This window comes from Cariama cristata, unplaced genomic scaffold, assembly GCF_000690535.1.
Source record: "Cariama cristata isolate BGI_N322 unplaced genomic scaffold, ASM69053v1 scaffold2030, whole genome shotgun sequence".
Classification (NCBI taxonomy): domain Eukaryota; kingdom Metazoa; phylum Chordata; class Aves; order Cariamiformes; family Cariamidae; genus Cariama; species Cariama cristata.
Genome location: NW_009593863.1, coordinates 40,716 through 50,446, shown reverse-complemented (window position 1 = coordinate 50,446; position 9,731 = coordinate 40,716). Strand labels below are relative to the sequence as shown.

The 9,731-nt window shown below is 38.0% G+C and overlaps 1 protein-coding gene across 1 annotated transcript in view; it reads left to right on the top strand.

Moving 5' to 3' along the window:
• FRMD3 (FERM domain containing 3) overlaps positions 1–9,731 on the top strand; it is a gene marked incomplete at its 5' end in the record, with an annotated part of 30,113 nt that overhangs the window by 871 nt on the left and 19,511 nt on the right. The window contains 6 exons of the mRNA XM_009695769.1: positions 188–275; positions 2,095–2,183; positions 4,477–4,540; positions 5,561–5,649; positions 8,965–9,039; positions 9,599–9,667. Of these exons, the coding sequence (XP_009694071.1) occupies positions 188–275; positions 2,095–2,183; positions 4,477–4,540; positions 5,561–5,649; positions 8,965–9,039; positions 9,599–9,667 (474 nt within the window). The remainder of the gene's footprint in view (positions 1–187; positions 276–2,094; positions 2,184–4,476; positions 4,541–5,560; positions 5,650–8,964; positions 9,040–9,598; positions 9,668–9,731) is intronic.

Genomic DNA, 9,731 nt, shown 5'->3' with positions numbered 1-9,731 from the left:
TCAGCAGGAGTAAACATGTGAAAAGTTTTCTGTCTTTATATTAGAAACAGAACATGGTGGAAATAGTTTGTATTTTGGTAATAGCTTGTCTTTCTTCATATTTTAAGCATTTAAACTCTCTAGTCAAGAAGTCTTTTTCTCCTATTTTCCTTTTGCTGTCAAACGACTGTTTCTTTTGTAATTTCAGAGGTCAGAGCCCAGCTGTTGCTGAATTTAACTTGCTCCTGAAAGCATATTCTTTAGAAACTTATGGTGTTGATCCTCATCCTTGCAAGGTAACTTTTCACTAACATTTAATAAAATGTTCTTTTTACTAACATTTAGTAAAGAGCTATTAATTGAATTGATTTAGCTCTGGTTTTTATCCAGGCACAAATAGGGAGTAATTTATGAAAGAACTTGACCTGGAACTAAATATTATGTTTATGCCTTGGAAGAATATTGACTAGTTGACATTTCTGCATCAGTCAAAGGAAGGGTCTCTCCAGAGAAAGCAGAACATCATAGGAAAATGTAGTAGAGTGTCACGACAGAAGCTTTGATTATACTTCATAATTTCTTTGTATTTAATGCAAAGGTTTCTCTAAATACTCCACATGTGAAACACTTTGCATTTGCGAAGATTTTCAGGATTCAGCATTATTCTGTCTAGAAGGTGCAACGTATTGTTAGTCCTTGGCAGATTAGTTTTTCAAACACCATCAAAATATGCAAATCTTAGGAAGACTAGCAAACCAAAAGTACGGAAGGGATAACTGGATATGCATGTGCATGTTCCTCCAATTTGCTATTTTGCAGTTCTCTAAAAGAAGGTGATTTTAGTTACCAATTCTGATTATCCCTTACACCTGCATTTTTAATTACTTGGTTTTATCTGCATAATCTGCAATGTTTGTTTTTAGCGTTACTTGCTTTGTGTTTTAACTGCTGCCTTTACTTTGGGTTGTATACGATCTCATTTGGTGGAACAGCAGTGCTGTCCACTTAGCTGTTCTGGTGGTGAATGCCCTTAAACAGTCAGCTCTAACATAAACCTGCATTGGATTTCATATATACTTTGCTGGGAATGATGCTCTTCTGCGAAATACAGGGTCTGGTTCTGAGTTCAGTGAAGTCAGCGACTTAGTAAACTTTAGTTCAAAACTATACAGTGGCTTTTCAGAGGGCATACCAGAGACTTAAGCTGACACTTAGGACAGAGTCAAAACCGGCTTAGAATTTCTTCTTTACCTATGTGGCAGGACTTGTAGTAAGGGGGCAGTCAGGGCTTCCCAGCCTATGTTTAAGGATAATTTTTCAGTCTTCTGGAAGTGAACTGGAAAGCAATGTGCTTCCTTGGCTCTTTGTGACGTGCTCATTGAAGTGCTGTGGCTGCTACTCCAGGAGCATCATTGTTTCTGTTCCCCCTTATTTTATCAGTGGAACATAAGGCACAATGAAGTTGACTAACTTTAGCAAGGTGAGGGTCTGGAAGTTAGGATGGACAGGAAATCCAGTTAATACAAAACTCACCTGAATCATTGCTTAAAAACTATAAGCCAGAACTTTTATTGTAGAACTAAACATTTAAAAAATGGTCTTTCCTATCTGAAAGGCAAATATCACCATATATTCTGGTTTGTACTCAGGAGTACTTGCTTATTGTAGTAAATGCTGTCTGTAGTAAATGCTGTCTGTCAGCAGTACTTCCAACAGAACATCTCTCAGAGGAGCAACATATTATGAAATCTTAAAAAATATCAGTGTTGAAGCAGGTATGAATCCCTGGTTTGTAGTTAGCACATTAAGAATGGGACATACACAGAAGTATGTTTTCAACAAAATTTGTACGTATACCTGAGGATTCCCCATTGGTATCAGCTATAGGTAGACAGAAACAAAGCATAAGATGCTGTTCCTCATTTAAATGCCTAGAAATAAATGAGGCCTGTATTGCCGAGAGCAGTCTTTGTTCTTTAGAAATTTGAAGGCAAAGTTTATTTTGAGAAGGAAAACAAAATAGAGGTAATCATTAGCGGAGTAACAATTTATGCTATTAGTAAGAAATACCTCACTGGATGAAGGGAAAATTATATTTCTTTTTTCTCTTTCAAGGACTCAACGGGGATGACTACATTTTTAGGATTCACAGCTGCAGGATTTGTAGTTTTCCAGGGGAATAAAAGAATTCATTTGTTAAAATGGTAAGCATGTGATGGAAGACTAGATTAATATTCAAGAGTCTTTTCTCCTATGTCCTTCCTTCTTCCTACTATCTTCACCTGGATTTGTTATCTTTAAGGTGAACCATGCGAATATTCCCTCTCTTGCCCAATCACATACCTGTTTTAAAGGATCTTAGGTGAGAAGTAGCATAATAATAATTTGATCTTGTTCTTCCTCCAGTGAAAATTATCCCACAGGGTGCATTAGTCAATATAATGCACAAATGCTAAAATTGAGTAAGTTGCTTTTTCAACTATCCTGTAAATCACCAGTGAGGCTTATTAGCAGAGGTGTCTGGAAGAGTTTACAAGAGTCCACCTGCATCTTTATTTGACTGTTGGAAATGTTGCTATTTCCTCATTTAAGAAACCTCAATTTGAAAACTAGAGAAGAACTTATTTGGTAAGCAGAGAATGAGGTGAGAATGCCTTTGAATTTTTATTTTTTAGACTCTTTTTTTTTTTAAGAAGTGGACACTTATGCAATTGTCCTTAGTTTGTCTGGCTTTTCTTTTCTGCTCCTGTAAAACATTTGACTTAATTGGGCAGCCTCAGCCACGTGAGAAGGAGAGGTAAAATTGAGCTCCTGCAGGTGATGTAGCAGCAGCTGGCCGTACCCTCAGCAGTATGGGGTGCAGAGTCAGTACAGTTGTGCTCAGATGTTGATAATCTCATTTTAGCCCTGCTGCTTAGCAGATGCCAACAGTAGTTACTTAGATGTGGCTCCTCCTCCTCAGCGCTCCCAACCTGTCTTGTGGGAGGAAGGTGGACAGAAGGGGAAGAAATGGTGAGGTGTTTTTTTTGTGTAGAGCTGGAATCTTTGCTGCATATCCATAGAAACCTCCCTGATAGTTGAATAACCTGAAATCCTGAGAATTGTAAAGTCAGTGTAGTCCTGTCTGTACGATTCGGTTCCCTGTAGAGCTCTGGGGACATGTCTGTCAAATACCATACATTTGTGATCCTGGATTTGTGCTGTAGTTTCCCTAAGGTTAATTTCAGGTAGCCCTAGTCACAGTGCTTTGGTGGTTTGTGCTTTTGGCATAAAGACAATGTAACTGTAATGTCAGTTCAGCGGTGCAGGGAGGAGAGAATAGCACTTGCCAAGCAAGCATCCGTTGTACTGTGGGAAATGAGTTTCATAGTGCTTAGTTTTTCATGTTACTTAAGGATAACTTGTTCTTTTGGAGATCTCAGTGTATTCATTTAGGCCATTGGCATGTAAACCAGATACAAAATTAAATAGTGATAGAGGAGAAGCCATTAAGCTGCCTCCGTGTTAGGATGGCCGTTAGGAGGTCAATCTGGTGAGATTTATCGGAACACCATTTACTGCTCCTTCAGTTCTGAGACTTAGAAGTGAGTGCTAGCAGCTTTAACTGGTATTAGCTGAAATTTGCACTACACACTAAAAATCCAAATTCATATTTGAGATTTTCTTTTCAATGGAAAAGCTTTCTCAACTGGAATGTTTTTTTGTTGTTGTTTTTTTTTTAATGTTAAAGCAAAATGCTTGTTCCAAAGTTTCAGAGATAGCATTGTCCTTGCGTCCAGAATCATTCCCATTTCAACCATCTGACACCCAAAATCTTTAGAGAAGTTTATGACAAACCACAGTGTGTCCATTTTAGCTGTGGTAATGACAAAATTTCCATTACAATTTAAGCAGAAGCATTGTGTTGCCTTTATATGGTGCACTGCTATTCCATATGTAGATTGTGCTTTCAACACTGGTTGAATTAAATTTTGACATAGGTTTGCAACTCACAAGGCCCCAGTACTAAGTGCTGTCAAACATTTTCTTTTTCTTCCTGTTGTGTACTGTCTGTAAGTGGTGAGTTACTAAGATGTGTGATATGAAACCACAAATAAATAAGAATAGAGATAAGAGTATTATCTTTACCTCAATTTAAATACATTAGATGTTCCAAGGTTTTAAAATACGAGGAATTACAAACTGTGTAATAAATAGAATGTAAACATAAGTTTCTGCCTGCTTTTAAATTCCTCTTCATTTTCCAGCAGCCAAAGTTAATTCTTTGAAGTTACATAGGGATATAAAAGAAATACATTAGGCTTATGTTCTCTACTCTAAAGACAATAAGAATAATAAATACTTTTACACTAGAGGTTATAAGACTTTTTTTTGAGGCTTTTTGTCATTTGACAGCCTGCTTGACTGTGGGAATCAGGGAAACTTGCATGCAAGTTACTTTTCTTACCTGTAGATCTGTTTATTTTTCCTATACTTAAATGATTTTTCTATTTCTAGGTGTGATGTCTATAAACTGAAATTTGAAGGGAAGACTTTTTATGTGTTTGGAGCTCAGAAAGAGGTCAGGTTTAATATTTTTACTGCACTTCTGTGTTTGATTTAGAATCAACTGAAACATAACATTTTTTAAAATGTAACTTCTAAACAATCACTAATTCAGCTTTGTATTGTAACTAAAATATAGAATATGAGTGAATGTGAATATTGCTGTCGTCAAAAGAATGTGTAATTTGCAAAGGGTTGAGGCATTTCTCACTTAACATTCATGCAATGCTGTGTTGATTGCTCATAGTTTTGGTCATCCATCTAGTCAAGTTTTAAAGGATTTTAAAGCTCTAAAGCTGTACCCACCCACAAAGTATGAGCGACATCTGTATATGATTGAAAATTCAGGTGAGCATTGATACTCACATCAATGTGAGGTATTTTTGGCTAATTACAATCATCTCCTCAAATCTTGGTCCGCTGAATAGACTGGAATCTGTCCTAGGTAGGAGTTCTATCATTGGGCTCTTGCCATTGAAATTGTAGAGATTTTTTGCCTACAGCATGCTATAATCAGTTCTTCCTCTAGGGCAGCATGATACAGATAAGATTATGGCTTTGAATGCAATCTAGGTGAGGAATAGGAAATGGAGGAAGGAAACAGTGCCAGAGGTATCAGGAGCTGTTTGTGTGGTTGCAAGGAGAATTTGATGGTAGGACATAGGGAACAGGAAGAAGTGGATGGTAAGCAGTGCAGCAACTGTGCAATGTCAAATATTGAATGCAGAGACTTTCCTCCTTTGATTTTGGCTTGAATACAGTTGGTACAGATTTATTCTACAAGCCACTTGTATATATGCTGTTCTCTGCCCCCTCCAAGCATCCCCTTTTATTTCGTAAACAGTTGCCTGGACAGTTTAAATGTCAGCTGCGTATGGGTTGTAATTCTGTGGGCGAACGACAGACTGAGGCTACGCAGGAAAACTTGGTCTTCAGAGTATCTGGTTTATGGTGATGCTGTCAGATACAGCTACTTCAGTCTTCGAGAATTCAACATTTTCACTACTTTTATTTGCCTTCTTTTCCTTGCACTTAGAAAAAGGCTGTGCTGTCATTCCATACCTCTACACCAGCAGCCTGCAAGCATCTTTGGAAATGTGGGGTGGAGAACCAGGCTTTTTACAAGTATGTAAACCTGAAGTCATTATCTGTACTAAAAGTAAAAAAAAGTGCGTGCAAGTAGAAGATTGTTCAATGTGAAATGTTCAATTTCATTAAAAGAATTCAAAATACAAACAGAAAATATGCAAGTTAATGGGGAATGTTATTTCCTTTCAAGACAGTATTATAGATTGTTTAAAATTTAAATGAGGTAGGAGGGTCTTGGCAGTGAATAATTACACTTTTTCCAACACACTGTTTTTGCTGCTGTGTAGTGTGATGTTGGATGGACACAGTGTCGCACTTGTGTCTGGGAACATAGTTGTTAATCTTAGCCCTGCTGTTGAATACCTTGAGAATGGAGGAAGCAATGTGTTGTGCTTGATTCTCTGGGCTCTTCTGCCAGTAGGTAATGTTCCTGCACTTGAAATCCAAGATTTAGTAAGAGTTGTTTGGAAAAAAACCAAATCTCTGCAGATTTAAAAAAGGAAAGAAAATGTTCTTAGATACACTTTGAAAGACACCAGCCATCTTGTTGTTTGGTTGTGGTGTTTTTTTTTTTTTTAAAAAAAGCCTGTAAATTGACAAGAAAAAAGTAGTATCTTCCTTCCTATACCCTAAAAGAGAACCTGAAAATAATTCCTCATTAAAAAACTCTTAGGCATTCTTTCTGCCCTCCATTGACTTTGTAAGATCTATTTATTCACACTTCCCTTTAGGCATGTAGCTTTTATTCTTGCTATTTAATCTCTCCTAACAGCATCTTGTGTATTTTATAAAAGTTATTGTTTCTGTGTTGGAGCATAGCAACACCAGGGGGGCTGCTGTAAGGGTAAATAAGCACTAAGTGGGAAGAAAGTATCTTCTAACATGGATGTTAATGACCTGCTTTATTTTGGAGAAGATTCATTCTTTTGTTTCAATACTGATACAATAGTATATCAATATAATCTATTCAACTGATATATTCAATGAAGAAACAGCAAATATGAGCTGGCACAATACAACTGTTAATTCTCTATGTTAACATCTACTGTGTTTGAGACTGAATTAATAAAAATATTATCAGGAAGTGTTTTCCATTGGAAGTACATGTAAGTGGGAAAACAGCGCATGGTGTTTAAGTGGTTTTATTTTATATTATTAGAAATAAATATAGAGAATAGGAAAAAATTCCTACCCAAAGGAGAGAAATCAGTACTTGAATTAAAGATGTCTGAGGGAGACTCATAGGAATATCATCTCTCTGCTCTTACTATTAAATGGTTGTAATATTAATGGTTTGGGTTTTGGTCACAAATACATGGTTGTGGTGGGTTTGGCCTTGGCTAGGTGCCAGATGCCCACCCAGCTGCTCTCTCACTCCTCCTCAACAGGTCAAGGGGAGAAAATAAGATGAAAACCTCATGGGTTGGGATAAAGACAGAAAGATTACTTAGCAATTACTGTCATGGACAAAACAGGCCTGACTTAGGGAAGGTTAATTTAATTTATTTCTCACTTTCTTACTCTATTTTAAAGTGTCAATAAAGACGTAAGTAAAAACACCCCTTCCCTCTTTCTTCCCAGGCTCAACTTCACTCCTTTGTTTCTGGCTCCTCTATGCCCTCCTTGTCCCCAGCAGCACAGGGAGATGGGGAATGGGGGTTGCAGTCAGTTCATAGCAGTTTCTCTCTGCTGTTCCTTCCTCCTCACACTTTTTCCCTGCTTCAGTGTCCTTCATAAACTGCTACAGCATGGGTCCTTACCATGGGCTGCAGTCCTTCAGGATAAACCTGCTGCAGCATAGGTTCCTCTCCGTGGGCCACAACTCCTGCCAGGAGCCAGCTGTGGGCTCTCCACAGGCTGCACCTTCCTTCAGGGCATGTCCACCGACTGTAGTGCAGGGTCCTCCATGGGCTGCAGGGTGGGTATCTCCTCTGGTGTGGGCCTCCATGGGCTGCAGGGGGACAACCTGCTTCCCCGTGGTCTTCTGCACAGACTGCGGGGGAATCTCTGCTCTGGGACCTGGAGCACCTCCTCCCCTTCTTTTTTCTCTGACCTTGGTGTCTGCAGGGCTGCTTCTTTCATGTTTTTTTCTACTTTCCAAATGTCTTCAGGGCACTACTGTGCGGTTATTTCTTTAGCATGATGGCTTAAAATTATGCTTGCCTGTTTCAATTTTGGTGGGTTTTAAAAGAGGACTACTTTTGTAAATGAAGATTGGTAGTGATATTCAGTGGAGAGCAACCTGGCTGATTGGAAAATAGTAATGGTTAATATGCAGAGTGCAGAAAAATAACAGCAATCCTCCAAACATGAAACTGAAGCCAAAGCAATCTGTAGCTAAAGGCTTAGGATAGTAGTTTTGAAACAGCAAAAGTTTTCATACATTTCAGAGAAACTGAGCTGTGTAGTGTGGACTGTCAGTTACTTAACTGCGTTAGATAAATCCTGTCTGTTTATGTTCTGTATGATACCAACAGGGTATTCTAATAAGATTATAATAGATGTAACCAGGTTGTGTAAGTATTGATGATAATGATACTTTGCCTTAATTAGATTTGGCCCTCTCTTCTGCTTAGAAGAGCTTGAAACTTGGAATTTAAGATAAGGTCATAGTCGCTTGGCATGTCTTGAAAAACAGAGCTTTAGTCCTCTCTCGATCCAGGCCCAGGGTTGACTCTTGTGATTATTTTCAAGTAGATATAAATCATAGAAGATTGTCTACTAGGGTCTGGGAATGAGAGACTCAATACGAAATCAGTTTGCCAGTTTGAAGGAGATAGCGTGTCTGAAGTACTCTTCCATGATCTTTGTGATAAGACTGTGATAGAAGGTTGCTGTGTACTTCTTGATTAGACAGAAGCAGTACGATATGATGTGGGCTACTAAGAAGTTGATTGTATAGACACATCAGAAATGCAACTCCTTTGGGAGACAAGTGTTAGCACTTTTCTATTATTTCTTTGTTTTACTAGTGGAAAAGTGGAAATAGCTGTATGTTCCCACAAACAAGGTGCTATTAGGGCAAACTTGGGGTTTTGGTGTACCACAGTCTTCCCTACATCCTGTGAATGAAAGTCTCTAGAGATGCAGCAAGTGTCTGCAATTTATTTCTTGCTTTCCTGTCCAGGTAATCACTTCTTTTATGTTCAGTCGTTATCTGGTGTCTGAGTTGTTTTATGTACACTTTATATTCTAATTTATATAAAGGCCTTAAAAAAAGTTGGAAAGCCCAATTATTGAGTATTACTTTGTGGTATAAAAATAACAAAGTTGTAGTTTGCCTTGTTCATTTTTGCTTATCAGGTTCCTTCTGTGCTGAAAATGTGACAGCCTCTGTTCTTTTTCTTCAAGGTATGCAAAATCCAGTCAGATCAAGACCATGTCCAGCAGCAAGATATTTTTTAAAGGCAGTAGATTTCGATATAGGTGGGTGTTATGCTGTTTCTTTTTCATGGTAAACCATTTCAGAATGTAAAAGAAAAGGTTGGTAATTATGGTAAATTGAGGCCTTTTCCTTTTTGAAGACCTGTTCACACCTAATTCAGGTCAGAGTTTGAAAGATTTTCAGTTGTCCTTTTAGTGTCCCTTATAAAATAAATGGGAGGCTTCATGAACACTTCTGTCAAAGAGCAGTTTCACCAGAACAGGGCTCCGCTTTTTGTGCAGCTTCTGTGAAAACAAGGATGCGTGGCCAGTGCAGAGATTGTATGCCTATTGGAACTGGGCAACTCTGTACGACAGGTACATTAGCACTCCTAGCATTCTACTAAAAAAGGTTGCTTTTTCTTCAGTAGCTTTGCAGACAGATGATCAGCAGGATTTTTAATCTGGCACATTATATATCCACTATGTAGGATTTTTTTTTTTTGCCTTTTCCTTTTCTTCTTTTGAATGTAACTTTAATTGTTCATGTATGTATAGTGCTTGGCATGTAATGAGCTCATCTTAGTATTCGCTTGAATATTTATTTCATGTTTTAATGCAGTGGAAAAGTAGCCAAAGAGGTTGTGGAGGCAAGCTCTAAAATCCAGAGAGAACCTCCTGAAGTTCACAGGTATGTCTTGACATTCAGTATTAAAGTTTAAGGACTAAAGGGGGTTATTGTTCTCTACAGAGAA